The sequence below is a fragment of the Cyanistes caeruleus genome, chromosome 4 (genome assembly GCF_971803275.1).
Source record: "Cyanistes caeruleus chromosome 4, bCyaCae1.hap1.1, whole genome shotgun sequence".
NCBI classification, from domain to species: domain Eukaryota; kingdom Metazoa; phylum Chordata; class Aves; order Passeriformes; family Paridae; genus Cyanistes; species Cyanistes caeruleus.
In genome coordinates, this window is record NC_141704.1 from 33,258,030 (window position 1) to 33,276,101 (window position 18,072).

At 42.9% G+C, this 18,072-nt stretch overlaps 1 protein-coding gene and 1 long non-coding RNA gene across 2 annotated transcripts; one reads left to right on the top strand and one right to left on the bottom strand.

Moving 5' to 3' along the window:
* Position 1: 1 nt before the first annotated feature.
* On the top strand, positions 2-16,917 carry XPNPEP3 (X-prolyl aminopeptidase 3). The gene is made up of 10 exons (XM_023934828.2): positions 2-369; positions 1,914-2,030; positions 4,540-4,947; positions 6,116-6,318; positions 7,176-7,238; positions 8,583-8,696; positions 10,977-11,062; positions 11,544-11,727; positions 13,210-13,330; positions 14,153-16,917. Exons 1-10 carry the CDS (start codon positions 309-311, stop codon positions 14,317-14,319), a joined length of 1,524 nt encoding a protein of 507 aa, XP_023790596.1. The 5' UTR covers positions 2-308; the 3' UTR covers positions 14,320-16,917.
* LOC147653544 (uncharacterized) lies at positions 2,081-12,497 on the bottom strand. Its single transcript, XR_015285849.1, has 4 exons — positions 8,538-12,497; positions 8,277-8,415; positions 3,698-3,805; positions 2,081-2,329 (listed from the first exon to the last, which is right to left on the bottom strand). It is a non-coding gene; the product is annotated as an uncharacterized LOC147653544 (long non-coding RNA).
* Positions 16,918-18,072: the final 1,155 nt, after the last annotated feature.

Sequence of the window (18,072 nt, forward strand, 5' to 3'; positions counted from 1 at the left end):
CATTCCGAGGCCTCTACCCCGCCCACGCCAGTCATGGCCCCGGGCCTCCGCGGTGCGGCGGGTGGAAAAGTTCCCGAAGCCGGCGGCCGTGGCCCGGCAGCTGCGCCCCGCCCCGTGCGGCGCCGCTCCCCTGCTGCTGTTGCCGCCAGCCCCGCCGTGGCGCGGGCTCCCCCTGGCGGCCGAGGCAGGCGGGCCCCGGGCGCTCCTGAGGCGGCGCCGCTCATTGGCGGCGGGCCGCGCGCCGTGATGGTGTCAGCGCGCGGCGCCGCGGCGCAGAGAGGCCCCGCCATGCGCCGTGTGGCCCGGCCATGTCGCGCCTCCCGCAGCAGGGGCTTGTCCTGGCGGCCCGGGGCTGGCGCGGCGCCGCAGGTCAGACACCCCTCCTTCCCCACACCCCGACACCGCCCGCGGCTCCGCTAGCGACACCCGGCTATCGCCGCTTATAGCCCCGCTTTCGCTTCTCGGGTCGCGGAAAAGCGGCTCTCCCCGGCGGTGCAGTGGCAGCCCCCGTCAGGGCTGAATCCTAGGGAAGAACAGGCAGTAACTTGAATAATAAAGCGACGGTAGAAAGCTCCTCGCCGCCTTCAAGGTGTTGCTTTATTTAATGCCCGCTGTGTCGTCTCGTTGCGAGCTGCCCTGTTTGTCTGCCGTGTATGTGGAGGGAAACAGTAGAAACACCAATTTTAAGCTAGACTGCACAAGAAACTGCAGTTACATTTCACCGCCCGGATCTGCAGTCAAGCATCACATAGTGAACGCTTCATGTTGTGACTATTAGTTGTCAGCCATAAATGATGTTCAATTAGAGGCTAATCGTACTGGCTCTCACAGCAAATCCATGTACGTAGGTTTTGCTGTAAGCCTCGGAGGCTCAGCTACCTGAAAGGCAGGTGTTCTGCTTGTGTTATCCTTGCTTATGCTGGTGAAGATGTAATAATATTTGTTTAAAGGATAGCAGCACAAATTAGTTTTCTAGCAGGCATGTGGTAAGTAACATACAGAGCAACCACTCTAAATAGATGTTTACCTTCTGACTACCCTTTCCTTCCTACATGTCTGGATGATTTGTATTCAGGCACAAGGCAACTTCTTCAGTTGCAAAAGGCTGTGACAGAGAATTGGAAACTTTCTGACAATTCATTTTTAGTTTTAGATTTTGTCTTATCGTGTCCATTCCCAGCTCACAGATGCATACTTGTAGTATTCTTTAAAACTCACCTGCTTTGGCTGTGTGTGGGTTTGGAAGTGGGATACAGTAACTATTCAGTTTGGCTAATGCTGCTGTCATGGAAGGTCAAGACATAAACAGGGACTCACGAGTATCCTCCACACAGGAAAATTCCTGTATAAACCTGTGTTATTTGATGGTTTCTTTTCAGCATTAGTAATAAAAAACAGAACTGGAAAGGCCTTGAAAACTGTATAATTTTTTCAAATGAGAGAAATTTTTTTGAAGACATAGTCAAGAAGACACAATATGTCTCTTGTCTTCATAGTCAAGAAGAGACAGGTGCGGTGCTTGGAGCCCTTTGGTGTTTGAAGGAAGCAAGGGAGGGAGAGTGCTAAGTACCTCCTGATTGTCAGTTGTATGAATTGGGATGTGCAAACCAACAGAGCTTCCTGGGTTTTGTTGCTGAATTGTCAGGTTTAGCATATGTTTGTTTCTTTCTGTTATGAATATGTTTGTTTTTATCTGTTCCACGAGTATTTGATTGTCAGTTGAGTTGTGTGCATGTTGTTTCATAAACTTGTGATGCACAGCAAATGGAGACCTTAAGGAGGGATATTTATGTCATATAAGTGAAAAAATGCTGCTAAGGGACTGATGACTAGACCACAGTTCTGCAGTTTCCTAGCTGGAAAGATTAGTTGTTTTTTTTTTACCTTGACATGGTGCATTTCTTTTCCTCTAGTTTGCAAATCATGTGCTCTCCGAAGATTTTCCATCCAGCCTGCCCAGCAGAAGAAGATTCCAAACCGGTATTTGGGCCAGCCCAGCCCCTTCACACACCCACATCTGCTCAAACCAGGTGAGGTTTGGGCCCTGCATGAACTAGTCATTGATATTTTCTTGTCTCTGTTTTTCTGAGTATATTGATTTTCTGCATCATAGAGTTGTTTGTGTTTTCAGCTGTTTATGACTTCCTTCATTAGCCAGTAATTACATTTAGTAGCTAATTTCCTTGTCTAAGATGATACTGATTCCAAAAATAGGCTTCACATGTGATGGCTTTCATAGCTTCTTTCTTTTTTCTCATGACGTACTCAGGGTTGTTTACTTGGGTGCTGCAGATCTTTCGTGGCAGTGGCATTTTGCGGGCTCGTTGTCCTGCAAATAAATATGTTTTTTATTAAGAGGGAGTATTTTGTGCAAGCTGAGCTGTCAGAATGGTTCATATCCCATATCTTGTGAGTCACAAAACAAAGGTGCAGTTCAGCAAAGGTGAATGGGGAGGGACATTGATAGATGGACACCACTTATCTAAAGAATGTGCCCTGTTCAGAGGAGTATTCAATATGAGGCAAAGGAGAAAAAGAAACTTGAGATAGAGTGATAGAAAAAAAGAAAAAAAGAAACTAGTGATAGAGGCTGAAGTTGTGCATTTTTTTTGAGATTCATGAAAATGAGTGTATAGGCATAAGATGACCACAGTTAAATTTTAAAAACAAAAAACAAACATACAAAAAAACCCAAAAAAAAACCCCAAACAAAAAAATGCAGCAAAAATATTTTCAAGAATATGTCCAGGAAAACACTCTGTGTTCTTCCATAGGTGTGTATAAAGGAAGAACAGATGACTATATGTGTGTGTATCTATATATATACACATATACACACTTCTGCATTTAATTGTAGAATAATTCAGGTCAGAAGGAACCTCACACAGTTAACAGGTTCCCCCAGTGCTCAAAGCTGGTCTAACTTCAGCATTAGATCAGGTTGTTTAGGCCACTCATTGACAGCTCACAACAAGGCTGACTCCTTAAAGTGCAGCCAAAGCACTGGAAATGAATTCCAGTTATCCAAAGTATTTTTCCATTTAATAAAGCAGAGGTGGTTTCTTTAAAATAATATGACATGGTTTTATTGCAACCATTGTTTTAAAAAGCAAATGCCTTTAATGCAAAGAGAATTTCTAGGCCTCACAATTGGAAGACAGCTGGGATTCCCATGTTTCACCCCATTGCAGCTTCTGAAATTCACTGGACTGTGGCGGCTAAAAAGCTGACTGGAATGTGGTGGAACACAGGAAATTTGCATTATAGCATTGTGGAATTGTGAGGCCACATTGCATTAAAACAGTTTCTGTGTTCTCTGTCATTTCTACATTTATAGAGTAAAACAAATGTGGTGGGTTTTTTTGGTTTTTTTTGGTTCTTTTTAAAAACTTCTACATCTAATAGGCATTGAGGATATAATTGAAAAGGTGTAAAAATTAATGCAAATAGAACTTCCCCCTCCCACTGCACTCATGCAAGAATCCACTGGCAATATAAGTCAAATGTAAATTTTTGTTCTATAATTGTCACTGTGTAACACATGAAAGAGGAAGAAAAGATTATGAAAGTGGAAAGTTAACAAATGGTATCAAAATTCAGTTCATCTTAAAGTAGGATATTAGCCAAAGTACTGATTAAGGCTCTTATATTAATTTAGATCATAATTAGGGAGTCTCACAATTTTAAAAATACATACTTCAGCTGTTGCTGGTTGTCCTTTGAACTTCAGTCCTGTTTTGGTGACTATCTTGATTGCTGTACTTCATGTCTTTTGGGACTGGAGCAGTTGAAAGAGTACCTCCATCTGAAAGATCATTTGCTTAGTGTTATTAGAAATACAGTATTTTTAGAAAAATCTGAATTGTTAAATATTGAGAAAAGCTACATATGTCCTGGAGAAGATCCCTTCCCTTAACAGGAGTCTGATGGCAGCCTGCAGTCTGTGGTTTGTTTCTGCCTGGAATCTTGAGACTGGTTAGACTCTGTGATCTCTGTTGCTTCTGCATGATCTCCCAGAATCTCTGACACTCAATTTGCCCCTTGTGGTTTAGAAATAGTCACTTTATGAGTTGACTTAGTGTGCATTTGGACAAACATTCTAGCTTTATCTGAGAAAATTAATGCTCAACCTCAGGAAGCAAACTTCTGTTCAATGTCCATGCTGTAAAACCCATCAGTTTTTAGCGGTCAAAGTTCAGTTTGCCTTGCCCCTTGTTTTTTTTTACACATTCTCTGCAAACATTTGGATGTTTGTCTAAATCTACCAGGTTTTGTGATTTCTACCTTTGCACAGAAATATGTAACATAGCATCCAATTGGTTAAAACCAATGTCTGGCTTTCCATGATGGAGAAGCAGCATGAATGAAGATGTGCTGTAGGGATGGAAGGTGAAGAGTAGCAAGGGAAGGGCTTGTGAGGGATGACAAAGGAGCCATGCACATGTAAGGCATCAGGGAGTAGGCAGGAATTGGCCATGTGATGAGTAAAATACCCTTAGTGCCTTGAATTTCTCCATCTGATTTGTTTTGTGTTCACAGGAGAGGTAACGCCAGGATTGTCACAGGTGGAATACGCTCTTCGCCGGCACAAACTGATGGTGTTGATCCAGAAGGAAGCCCAAGGCTGGGAAAGTTTGGACCACACAGTGATTCTGCTGTCCAACCCTACATACTATATGAGCAATGACATCCCCTATATTTTCCACCAGGACACTAATTTCCTGTACCTCTGTGGGTTTCAGGAGCCTGACAGCATCCTTGTGCTGCAGAGCATTCCTGGCAAAGCGCTGCCGTCTCACAAATCCATACTTTTTGTGCCCCGGAGAGATCCAAATCGAGAGCTGTGGGATGGGCCCAGATCAGGCCCAGATGGGGCAATTGCTCTCACAGGAGTAGATGAAGCTTACACCATTGAGGAGTTCAGACACTTGGTGGCCAAGCTGAAAGGTAACAAAAAATAGAGGGGGAATGAGATGAGATGTGGTCTGTAGATGGTACAGGTTTGGGAGGTGGTCTGTGACATCACTTTGAGACTGAAATGAACTTGGAGAGGGGCAGGGAGTATGGTTTTGGCAAAGGCAGTTGGAAGTTCATGTTAGCTCTTTGAGGGCCACCAGTGGATATGTAGTTTTGAAAATTTCTGACTTTCTTGTGTATCCGTGTGAATGCCAGTCTGAGTATCTGTGAAATATTAAGGAACAGGGTGAACAGGACCATGTTACTGATTTAGTCATATCTGTTTGCTGACAGAGCCAGAACCAGATGACATATAGGAAACTTGAAGGCTTTTTATTCATAATAGGCTTGGAAAACGATCCACACAGGGAGCTTGTTAGTCCACTCTCATTTAGCTAGATGATGACTTGCCCCTGAAATACAAACATTGCTGTGCTTTAGAAATATTCTTCTGCATCTCACATCACCATGTAGCCTCAATACTTATAATCTAGGGGGAACTTAAATGCATTATAAAATGAAGTTGAAGAAGGCTCATGACAATATAAGGGCAAGTGTGACTTTGGAGGGATCACACAACTAGAGGGAGAGAATTCTGGAGTATCTTGGGATACTATCTTGGGATCAGTTATTTTGTTTCAAAAAAGGATATCTTGAAAACAGGTAAGTCACAGGGCAAAGGATGATCAAAGAAAGCAGGAAATGTGTGTGAGATACATGCTGAACAAACCTGCTCAGCTTGAAGGCAAGGTATGAGATGTGTATGTCTCGTGGACAGGCTGAATGGGAGAACAGTCCAGAAGGTGCACTGTAATGTGATGGCTGCTTAGCTTACCCAGGTGCAGTTTTGACAGTGAACTCTGAATGGATCTGAGTCAGATGCATATATTCAGTGATGGTTGTAATCCCTATTATTTGCCCAGAAGTGGGGATTTGTCAAATCAATATGCTATGAATTGGTAATCTTCCAAACTTAGAAGACATTGCTGGTATTCTGTGACAGTGCAAGTGTCTATAGCCTGTCAATGTAGATTCAGAGAAAATTACTTTTCTCAAATACAGCCACAGATCTTGTCTAAGGGGAGTGAGTTAGTTTAAGATGGGGAGGGACATTTCTGCATTTATTTTAGTCTGTGGCAACTTGTGTTTTGTTTGCTAGGTGAGTCAAACATGGTTTGGTATGACTTGAGAAAACCAGTGCATGCAGAGCTGCACTCTGACTACATGCAGTCCCTGGCTGAGGTAAAAGCTCGGAGCAAAAACCGCATCCAGGGCGTTCGACATCTCGTGCAAAACCTTCGGCTGATCAAATCCCCTGCCGAGATTGAGAGGATGAAGATAGCTGGCCGGGTGACAGCAGAGGTAATGGGGTTGTGTGCTCTCCTAATGAACCAGTGCATTGCCTTGATGAGGTGACATGAGTTGGAAGGAGAGCTTTGGTCTAATCTATTACTGAACTGCTCTGTCTCAACCACTGGCTGGGCTTGGCTCCCTCCACAGAACAAGGAGAAACGGGAAGACTGCTTAGACTACCAGATTCTCTCAATTAGCATAACTCCAGTGAAGAAAAGCCAGCAGCTGTTAGACTTTGTTTGAAAGCAAAGGCTAGCCTTTTCACTGTCTTCCCAGCTTACTCTCTGCTTTCCAAAATAATTTTCGTTCCCATCTATTATGTTTATTTTGAGAAAATAGGGTTTTTATGAAGATGTTTCCTATGTATGTGTCTGCATTCCCCCTTCACTCTCAAGTACCTTTTGAGCTCATTGGCCACTTCTAAACATATCTGACAGATACCTCAAATGCAGTTACATTTTCATAAATGTTATTAAAATAGCCAAGTAGACAAGAGAGGCACAGATTGTCCTTCTCTGAAGGAAAAGCTGCATAAGGCAATCCTGTTATACCTGAGGGAATCCATAAGTGAGACAACTTCGAAAATGCCAACACCATGGGATCATCCTGAATCATCTAATTCTTGTATTTTTTTTTTCCCCAAAAACTAGAGTCAGTCATCTCCTAAGTACAGTTTCACAAGGCACAGGGTATAGACAGGGCATAGAATTTAACTGGTTCTAGTCTTGACAGCACTTTCACCAAAGAAGTTGATGAAACCCACTGATTCTGGGCCAGCTGATTTTGGGCTTTCCTCAAGAAACAACAGGTGGAAAAAAAACCAGTTCATGCTTCTTTGCTAACTGAAAGTCCCTTCATTTTCACAGGCTTTCACAGAGACAATATTTGCCAGTAAATCCCCTGTGGATGAAGCCTTTCTGTATGCTAAGGTGAGTACTTCATAGCTGGAAGTGAGATAAAAGGGCTGGATGTTGGTTATCCTTCCAGGAAGCCAGAAATGTCAGATGTCTATCACATGTCTCCCATTGTAGCACTTTTATTCACACAGCTCTTGGGGTTCCTTGGACTTGCAGAAGAGTCAGTGTGAGGAATTCTTCAGCTGTATTTCCTGTACCCTTATTTAAGGAGTGTAGCATTTGTCTAAGTTTCTCTCTGTTGATGACTATTTGTACTATATAGAAATGTAAAACCTGCTAAACAATTGCAGGTAGAGTTATTACCTTATTCTATAGAACAGATCTGTTGTACAAAATTTAAGTAGTTATAACACCCGTTTGTAAAACCTGCTTCTCTTGCCTCTAACCTCTTACTGCATCAGATTACCACAACCATCTTGAAGCAGTTTAGATGCCTCTCAGTTACAAAATAAGGACTGATTGGCCTGCACATTTGGTAAGGAGCTATGTAAGGAATTGCAGTGAGATGCCCGGAGAAACATCAGCAAAATTTGGCCTTCTGTTATGAAATGGATGGGCCTGTGCTGACATGGCACTGGCAGTAGTGAGTTGAAAAAACTACTTTAATTATAGTGTATTTAACAGGTCAGTTTTTCAGTCCAGACCAGGATTGTAAAACCTTTGCTCCATGTTGGCATCCTGGAGTGTTCCACACATGATTTCGGTACCCATAGAAAAGGCATGCTATTAATATATTGAGGGTCTTTATAGGTGTAAATTTATTCATTTCCAGCCTTTCATCAGCTTCATCGTTCAAGAAAGGTAAAGATCTTGAGGCTTAAGGTGCTTTTTTCTTCTATCCCCTCAGACATCAAGGTAGTGCATGCTTTCAAACCTTCTTACTTCAACAGTCATGAAAAACAGATACTGCTGTAAATATGCTGGTACTTTGCAATTTTAAAAGACAGAAACAAACCATGACTGTTGTCATGCTGACATATAGGATCTTTGAAAATTTGCAGAGTCATATGGCAAATAAGAGCATTATTTTATATAAGAACAAATCTTCACCTGGATATGTGACAATGTAATTAATGTTTGAGACAGTATTGAACAGCTTGTACCAGAAAGAGCTTCCTGGAAACCTGGTAAAGGCTTGAAAAACCCTTGAAAAAGTGGACGGTTCTGTATTTTTTTTCCTCCAGAGTTCCTGTAAAATATTTAAGACTGCTTTCATTTAGTCAACTCACTTCCCAATTTCACTTTGTATTGTACAAATTAAGAAAACAGTTGTAGGGCAAAAAATTTTATGGTTCTAGGGCAGTTAATGACCTGAATCAACTCTAATGGTTTTCTCTCTCTGTATTGTTGCTCCAGTTTGAATTCGAGTGCCGGGCTCGTGGTGCTGACATATTGGCATACCCCCCTGTTGTTGCTGGTGGCAACAGATCAAACACTTTGCACTATGTGAAGAATAATCAGCTCATCAAGGTAACCCCTGTGCTGTCCAGTAACTTGAAATCCAGTGCTGTGACACAGATATACATTCCCTAGCTGCTGCTTGTTTTGACTGAACAGATCAAAGCACTTAAATACATATTTTTTAAGTGAGCAAGGGAAAAGAATCCTGCCCTGGTTAATTTTACTGTCAGTGGCAGATTCAGCTTGTCCTTCTTTCCTCTCAGTTCTTGCTGCAGTATTTTCTGAACAGTGCAAGGACTTGCAAACAAGGTTGCAGATAATTTACTGAATGTCTGCTCTCACAGCAGCTTGCAGTGCTGAGGGCCTCACAAATAAAGGGGAGCCACTGTTGCAGGCAGAGCAAAGGCACCGGAGGGGATCTTCTGCTGTCACTTGCATTCCTTGGCCTTGCTTTGCAGTATAAGGGCAAAGTGCATTCCTGCTCTGGTGAAACTAAAACATATTTTGGTTCCATGTAGCCCAGCAGAGCAGGGAAAGGGAACAAGTAGGGAGCAGATCAGCATTAAATGTCAAGAGGTGGAAGAGTAATGTGTTTTGTCTTATTTTGAAGATTCCCATTGAACTGAACTCTCTCCAGCTTTCCTGACAATAGGTCTTTCGATTCAGATAAGTATTTTCAGGGGCAGTATGCCCTCACTGCTCTGCTCACTATTTACTTTTCAAAGGAGTATATTTTTCTTCTGTCTTAAGGCAGAATGAAACTTTCCCACTAGCATTGTCTTTTCTTGAAACTGGCATGCTAGCAGACCTTGAAATGATCTGCAGAGACAAATGTACAAAAGATATGACAGGCTGCTTTTGGCAGGAAGAAGCCTCCTTTGTTGTTCTGTCATCCAAGGTCAGGCGCGCTGCTGTAACTCCAGTTGCTTCTGTTAAAGTTGTTCAGTTAAATGATTGTCACTTGTTTCTTTCCAAAACTATTAAGTAGAAGGCTAAACCCATAAACTTGACTCTTCCTTTGTGTGCTGCTTCCTACAGATCTTTTTTCCAAATAGGCTAACGAAATGTCTAATTTGGGAGGTATCTGAATGTTTCATTCAGTTTTTTTACTTAGAGGGATCCACTTTAAAGAAAGGACAAGCACAGCATAAGGCATTTACTGGATAATCAAACCACAAGCTGAATTCCCTTAGTCAATAAATTGTTACTTAGCTTGTTTAATTGCTTGGAAGATGGCAGGTGCTGTAATTTCAAATTTGCCTTAAAGAATTCAACCAGCTATTCTGAAAAAGTTAAAAAGTACAATTTAAATGGATAGTTAATGGCCTGTCTATTCAGAGGGATAGTGAGATCTGCTCACTGCTGGTTTATCTGCTGTGTGTTTGTTTGTGTCACTTAACTGTACACAATGATAGCAGCTAGTGCTGGAGGTAACACTAGCAGTGGAATTCTGCTGCTTTATTCTTTCACTTAACATGGTGCAATTATGGCTTGCCATTCCACATCATGTCTGCTGGCACAGTCATGGATCTGTGGAATGAATCTCTACATGTAGTGTAAATCTATAGCGAATTTAATCCAAAATTTGTTGAACATCTTACTGCTCTATTTGTTGTTAGCCCCTTTAAGGAGGGAAAGCAAGACAGTGGTTTTGTTCCTGGCCCTTTGTCTTTCTTCTGTGTGACTTTTTGGGAGATGTGTAGTCATTGATATGGAACAGTTTTGCTGAAGTGGAGATTCACATCTCCAAAATTTTTTTCTTCATCACCAGATAGATCCAGAAAGGTATGTTAAAACAGTCAAGAAAGTCCTAGAAGAGAAAGGGAAGGTTGTACAAGCTATTCACCAGTGCATTTACAGCAGTGATTACAGAGCTGTCCGATTTTGTGATACAAGGGTAAATTTGTAGCTGTTAGTGATCCTGAGGGGAGCTCAGAAATCCTATGCTTTTGTTACAAGCCCCCTCTGTTTGAGTCACTATAGCTGAGAACTTCTAGTGAAAGGAATCACAGGCATAATTTGCTAGAGTAAGTGATCCAGGTGTGAATAGGACTCATGTCTTGGAGAGCAGAATAGTTCAAGGCAAATGCCTTTTTTTTCTTCAAAATCTTCATCTTAAAAGTTCAGGCCATAGATAAGCATAACAGTCAGAGACTACCTTGCAGAGACACAATCCAACTGGAATAGCCCATTTATAAACAGTACTACCTGGGGTATTACTCTGCAAAAGGAATTCACGTTCCTGCAGCTGCGTTGTGAAAACAGAATCATAATCTCCCTGCTCTCAGACAGAAAAATCAGTTAATAGCTGGACTGATCCACAGAGAATTCTTTCCTGTTATTCTCTAGGATGGTGAACTGGTCTTGCTAGATGGTGGATGTGAATTTTCCTGCTATGTGAGTGACATCACACGTACCTGGCCTGTTAATGGAAGGTATGCTGCAATAAGTTTTTTAGAAGAATTTTGCTAAGTTATTACATAATTGATGATTGAATGTGTGTTTAATCATAGTTTTACCATGTCCCATTCTGTGGTGCTTCAGAGTAATCAAATTATACAAAGTAATCGTTCAGCTCTATTCCCCACTGCCTCATTAATTACTGCATGAATATGTGTGATTATTGCTATTTTCAGCTATTACAGCATGCTTAAAGTGCACAGATGGCTTTCATACAACTGACTTCAGTTGTGTGTAAGAAAACAGGAGTTTCAGTTGATGTGTACATAGCTCTGCCAGTTGTGAATTTGCTGGTGTGGCCTTTTGTACAAGGAGACAGTTGCTTTGCTTTCTGGTTTTCCCTTGTGCCATCCTTGAACTGAATCTGTCCCCAGAATAGGTTCTGGGGACAGAACCTCTTTTCTCTTGGAAACAGAGGTTTAGTTGTGAGATATTCCTTTACTCAATGGCCTTCAGGTTCACCAAACCCCAAGCAGAACTGTATCAAGCTGTCCTGGATATCCAGAAGTCCTGCTTGAGCCTCTGCTCCCCTGGCATGAGTTTGGAAAATATCTACAGCCTCATGCTGAGCCTTATTGGACAGAAACTGAAAGACTTGGGTGTCCTGAAAAGCAGCGTCACTGACAGCCATTTTTTCAAGGTACCTCAAGTTTTTTACTCTAGTTTACTAGATTACTCCTAGTAATCCTGATTAATCCTTGGCTAGTTTTAGGGCTTTAATTTGGGTTACAAATGTGGTTTCAGGATGTCTCTTTTAATTGCTGCTACACAGTGCTGTAATTCGTGTCGTAGGCTGGTCTCAGCACAGGAATGAATTTCTCTGAGACAGGGCTAAACTCCAAGATGTGATTTAACCATTTGGTACACAATTTGATCTGAAGTAATCTCCAGTCTTACATGCACATAGTGTGAATATTTGTTCCTTGGTTCTTGCTGTTTCACTCTGCAGATCCATTCCCATTGCTCTGCACTACTTCCCAGTGCAGAAACAGCTTTAGAGCATGGTCTGAAGGGAACTATAGGCACACGGGCACTAACACAAGATTCTGGGTCTAGGGCTGGCTGCAGGCAGTTATTCGTACTTTTGTGGTTTGTTTTACATCACAAAAATCTGCATTGCCACCAAAAGGTGCAGCCTATTCTCAGTCATTCCACCTGCCGCCTCTTCTGCACCATTTTGTGTCACTACTGGAATTCACAGAGCTACCTGCTGAACAAGACCGGGAAAGTGGTCTGCCTTAGAGCAGAACCTGCAGGTAGATAGGATTGGTTTGCAGTTAGAGAAGTTTGTGCGGTCACTCGCAGTGCAGGGCAGTGCAGAGCACGGCTGCCGATGGCAGCAGTGCCAAGATGGCGGGAGCAGGTGAGGGCGGCGCGGCCTTGGCGGCCGGACAGGTTCGTGCCGGATTCAGCTGCGCGCGGTGCCGGTGCCATGGCAGCCCCGCTGCCGCCGGCCGAGCGAGGTGTCGTGCCGGGCTCCTCCGGCAGGGGGAAGCACAGCCAGACGGGAGCGGCGCCGCCGGCTCAGTCCCTTGGGAATGAGGAGCGTAGGCTGGGGAGGAGTTCTCCCCGATTCCTGTTTTGGAGGGAGGGAGGTTAGGATGGAGAGGTGGGCGGCGGTGTCCGTGCCTTGTAGAGGCGGATTGAAATCATGCTGTCGCTACTGAATGAAATCGGCACAGCATTCGCTCTGCTGTGCATAGGAGACAACTTTCACAGCCCAGAGCGGCTGTACCCGCTGCTGTCAATTGTGAAGATCTGCTGATGGGAGTCGTGCAGGGCTTGGATGTTTAAGGGATGTTTAAGGGTTGGGGCAGCAAAGCTCAGCGATTTGCAAATTGACATCTTGCCTGACGTGCTGAGATGGTGATGGGTTTGGGCTGTTCTTTTTAGTGCAGGGGAAAGGCAATCTGCAATGTACTCATAATAGGCACCTGGTACTGGCGGGTTTTAAGGGCCATCCAGTTCTAGTCAATGGAAGGCAGGCCCTGGTGACCTAGGCATGGCAGTAAGACTGCTAGTTAAGCACATAACTATTCTGCCTCTTTTCCCTATCTTTTGTGCTGAAACAAGTTGGGCTGTGTTTAACTGCCTCTGTGACACTTGTTCTGTCTTCTCGTAGGCTGTTCGAAAGTACTGCCCTCATCACGTGGGCCATTACTTGGGCATGGATGTTCACGATACCCCGGATATATCCCGATCGCTCCCGTTCCAGCCAGGCATGGTGATAACCATTGAACCAGGTAAAAGCACTCAATGGTGGACAAAAACATGCTGAAGACATGAGGACAAAAACTTTTACTGAGGGTAACAGTATTGCTTTTCAATAGTTAGCTGGTCCTGCACACCAAAGCATTCAAATCCTTTCTGGTGAAGCTGGAAACTATAGCAGTATTGGAAAGCCTTAAGTTATTCCCCTCCCAAAGTCATTACAGTATTAGGAAACCCTATTTCCTTCCCAAACATAGCCAAGGTAACACGTAGTGGGAGTAAACTCATGAAGCAGAGTAGTGTAGAGCTCAGGCTGTGCAGCATAGGTGAACTGCAGTGCAGAAATCGGGGTCAATTCACTTGTGCTGCGTTCTGTGTTCCTGCCACTGAACTTCTACCAGTCACTGGTATTGTCTCAAGCATTGCAGTCAGCAATTACAGGGATTCACAGCTGAGCTTTGCAAATTAGGCATACTGTGAGAAATCTTTCTATCTCCTTGTCACTAGATTTAGAGCTGTCAGCTGGAAACTTATATTTTGCTTGGCTCTCTCTCTATTCAGAACATTGTTAAAATCATTGTGAATGTAACACTGAGGGCAAGAAGTGTGAAAAGGCCAGGTGTAACTATGGAAGTTTTTATTAATGTGCTGATATCTGTAGCCACAGAGGGACACTTCCTTTGCCCACCAACAGCCATGAGTGAGAGGAAAGAGAGTAACTTGCCATATTAAAAATTCTCAGGATCATACACATTATGTTGCTGAAAGTCCAGCCCTGCTCTCCTGGTGGTGCAGTAAGGGAAAGGTGGTGTTCTGGAGAGTGTTGTGTGTTTTAATTCCATTTCTTCTTTCAGGCATTTATATCCCTGAGGATGATGTGAGTGCTCCAGAGAGGTTTCGTGGCATTGGTGTGCGCATTGAGGATGATGTTGTGATAACAGAGGATGCACCTCTCGTCTTGTCTGCTGACTGTCCCAAGGATATCTACCACATTGAGCAGATCTGTGGCCGCAGCTCATGATGCCCCTTCTCTGCCTCTTTCATTCTCCTTGGGAGATGCAGCCCTGCAGGGATGCAGATCCCTTCGCTGGCTGTAGTTGTGAAGTGATGGAAGGCATGGATGGACACTTGATGGCTATTTCCAAGACTGGGACTGGGCAGTGGAATGCAAAAGGCTTGGGTACTGAGGGATGAAAGAACAAAGCAACCTTTTCTGTGCTCAATTTTCTTCTGATTTGTGCTGATGTTAAACTGTTGTATGATGTGGGAGTGGATTAACCCCTCTGCTGTGTGTATCCGTGTGTTCTGGGACCCTTGGCGGGGGTTGAATTTTGTCAGCGCTACCAGATGCATAGGTACAACAGCTGAGACCAAGGACCCCTGTTTTCCCCCCTTAGCAGCAGTTTCACAACAGTCAGATTTTTAAAATGAGGCTTTTATAAATGCTGGTTTGGGATAAGAAAGTGTCGGCTTGAATTTTATAGCACCATGTAAGGAGATAGCCTGGTAATCAAGAAGATGGGATTGTTGGAGAGGTGGCTGTATCTGAAGCCAGTGGAGAATTCTTTTAGTATTTTAAGGATAAAAGTGTGTTTAGACCTTGTTCAAGCATAGGCAAAATAGGCCTGCAGCTGGGAAAAACACCTTGTCTTTCAGCTTATTGGAGTGTTTCATAATTTCAAAAAGTACAAATAGGGCTCAGAAGGTTAGACATACCTATTCTTGCTGTCTTCCACATTCCATTCCTTTTGTCCCAAAAGTCCATTAGATTTTCCTGCTCTGAGTTCCTTTCTAATGTAGGAAGCAGGGCCATGTTGATTATGCTGGACTCCACTGGTGAGCTGTTGGTTGTCACCCAGATGGGAGGTGTCCAGTTCTGGGACAGTCACAACACCTGTCTGGCTTATGCTTGTTTTGTGTTGTAAGTGCCAGCAGCTTCAGCAGTGTGGTTTTAAGGAGTCTGTCCTATGGCAAGTCTTTACATGGCTTTTATATGGAATTAATTAGAATTAAAAGTAATTCTTCTTTTCTGAACTCCAAGGGCATGACAAGAGTTGACTTTTAGATTTTTCCAAGTGCTCTGACAATATTTTTGAAGCAGCTGCAAATGTTACTGGGACTAGGCTGGGTGAGGAGTAAAGAGAAGAGTTTTCTACCCTGAACATCAGCCTACCACCCAGGCCATTGTATGCCATAGTAAATACACTTACTAGAGGCAAGCACAGCATCTGTGTATTTACTGAAAATATTTAGACAATCAGCTATTTAACATGTCTGAAAAATGCCTCTCATCAGAGCATCTCCTGTTATTTACACTTGCTGTTGCATCACCTTACTTCCTTTCTTATGATAGCTTTCAGTGCTCTTCATTTGTTACTTTAAATTTTCTTTTCTCTTCCTAGATTGTCTATTTTTGACCCACTATGTCACTGCTTGCTAATCCATTTTACTTTCTTACCAATGTCACTGCCTCTTCCTCGGTTTGGCCTAATTCCCCACAGTGAATGTAGCCACAAGCATGTGGGAAAGGTGCTCAGGGTTCTGGAGTTTGACCTCTGGTTCTGTTGCTGTGTAATCTCTAGCAAAATCTGCACTTGTTTTTTCCCCCCTCCTTGTTTTTTTTCTATGTTTCACTTAGTGAAGGCCAAGTGGGCAGTGTCTTGCATCTCTCATTGCATTTAACATGAGCTGGGTGCATGCGCTGGAGTTGGAATTTTGGCACCTGAAAGGCAGCCAAGGCATGCCATAATTTTATTTTCTAAATATGACAAAAATAAATGCTTTTATGGGGTTTAGTGTATCAAGTTTCACCTATTTAAGGGAATCTGCTAATCTCTGATGTCAGTGCATGTTAAATACTCCTGTGTTGCAGTGATAGCTACAGCCTAAAATGGGAGGCTTCCTAAGTATGAACACAGACCTGATGAATACTTTTGATGTTGTTCTGATCTGTAATACATTTGTTCCAATTACACCTGTTAGAGCCACATCAACTGGGCCAAATCTTGGGGATTTTGGAACTATGTAAGCAGCTTAAAATAACATTAATCTGAGAGATACATGTGTGGGCTGATCTGCACATCTGCCCATGCATCTAACAGAGTTAATAATGGTACTTACTGTAAATAAGCCTTTAAAATGCATATATACAAATTATTTTTAAAATAAAGCAATTTGTAGGAAGTAATTTCTTAGGCCATCAAATTGTACGCTGTTGAATAGAAATATGCACCTCCAAAAACAGCATTGTTTTTGAGGGAGATTTATAAATTGTGTGTGACCTGTTTTGGACTTGAAATAACATTGTCAAATGTTATTTCACACACTAATTCCTACACCTCTCAGGAAAATCCTGCAACTTGTAAACACCAATAGATCTTAGGAATGCTGCAGATGAATGTTTCTGTTAGTAATGAAGTGTTTGTGACTCTGCTGAGTGGAAAGTAATGGATCTGCTAGGGCTGCTGACTGTGTCTGATTCAGGCCATGCATATTCTGTAATTTTTCCACTGTGTTCAGCCATTTTTTCAGCATGGTTTGAATGCTGGTTTGAATCTCTTGTTCCATGTAAAGGGTGCATTTCACAGAAGGTATTAAATCTGCATCCTATGAACCTAAATTTTGGAAGGCTTTTTCTCACTCGTTGCAGAGATGAATAATCTGTGACCTACACACATGCTGCAGTGTCCCTTGCAAACAACCAAATCCTTGAACATTTTAGACGACCTTCATCCAGAAGCCCTAAAGAGCTTGGTTCTCTGGCTGCCGGCACGGCACATACCCGTGGTGTATCTCCCCTGTCGCTGATCCCTTCCTGCCAGACTGCTTCTGCCACAGAAGAGATTCCTCCCTCCAGCCACTTGGGCGCAGGAGCAGCTCTCGGTGGTGGCACAAGCTGACAGCTGCTTGATGAGGGCGTTGGTGGGATCATGGGGAGTGAAAGAGAAATTGAGGTACAAACAAGTTCACATGGGGAGAGATTTTATTCATGTGGCACAGGTCTTAAGGACATCAGAGTATGAGAGAAAACGAGAGCCAACCATCCCTGTGGAGAAGCTGCTTTATTTTTAGAGGAACTCTGAGAGGCTTTTGGCTTTCCCACTTCACCTTCTGCCAGGGGACTATTTTGCCTTGCAGAGAACTAGTAAAGTCCTGTTGTTAAATACAGTCTGAGCAGAGGTACCAATTTGCAGATTTGCTTCCGTCATTGAAGTGGAACAAAATTTGTCATTTAACACAATTTGGCATTCTACCTCTATGTGGAAAAATACAGTATGTCTTTCCTAAAATTGCATTCATTATTTTGCAAAGGAACACAGTGTAGGAAGTAGCAAACTGAGGTAGCTCAGTAAAGAGAATGGACTTGGAGAGTTTTGGGACCGTACAATGCAATAAGAGAAGAATCAGGAGAAGGTTGTGATTTGCAGCGGCAGGGATGTGTGCCAGGGGGATGGGAGAGCAAGGAGAGAACAACAGAGCATAAACTGGCTATTCAGTATGTTGTCAGAATGGTGCAATAGCTCCAGAAAACTGGTTATGCTGTTTCATAACCCTGATTGATTTGTCCTACTCAGTAGGGAGGAACAAAAGAGTCAAGATTGTATTGATGAACTTCGTCTTAACGGTTAGTTTAATTATTTCTTCTAAAAATCAATAGAATTATCATACAAGAAAGTTTTATGCAGTTTCAGGTTATTGATTATGTGTCATATTTCAAATAATGCGAAGGGAAAAATATATGTTTCTAGGCAAAATCTTCATTTTGATGGAGGGA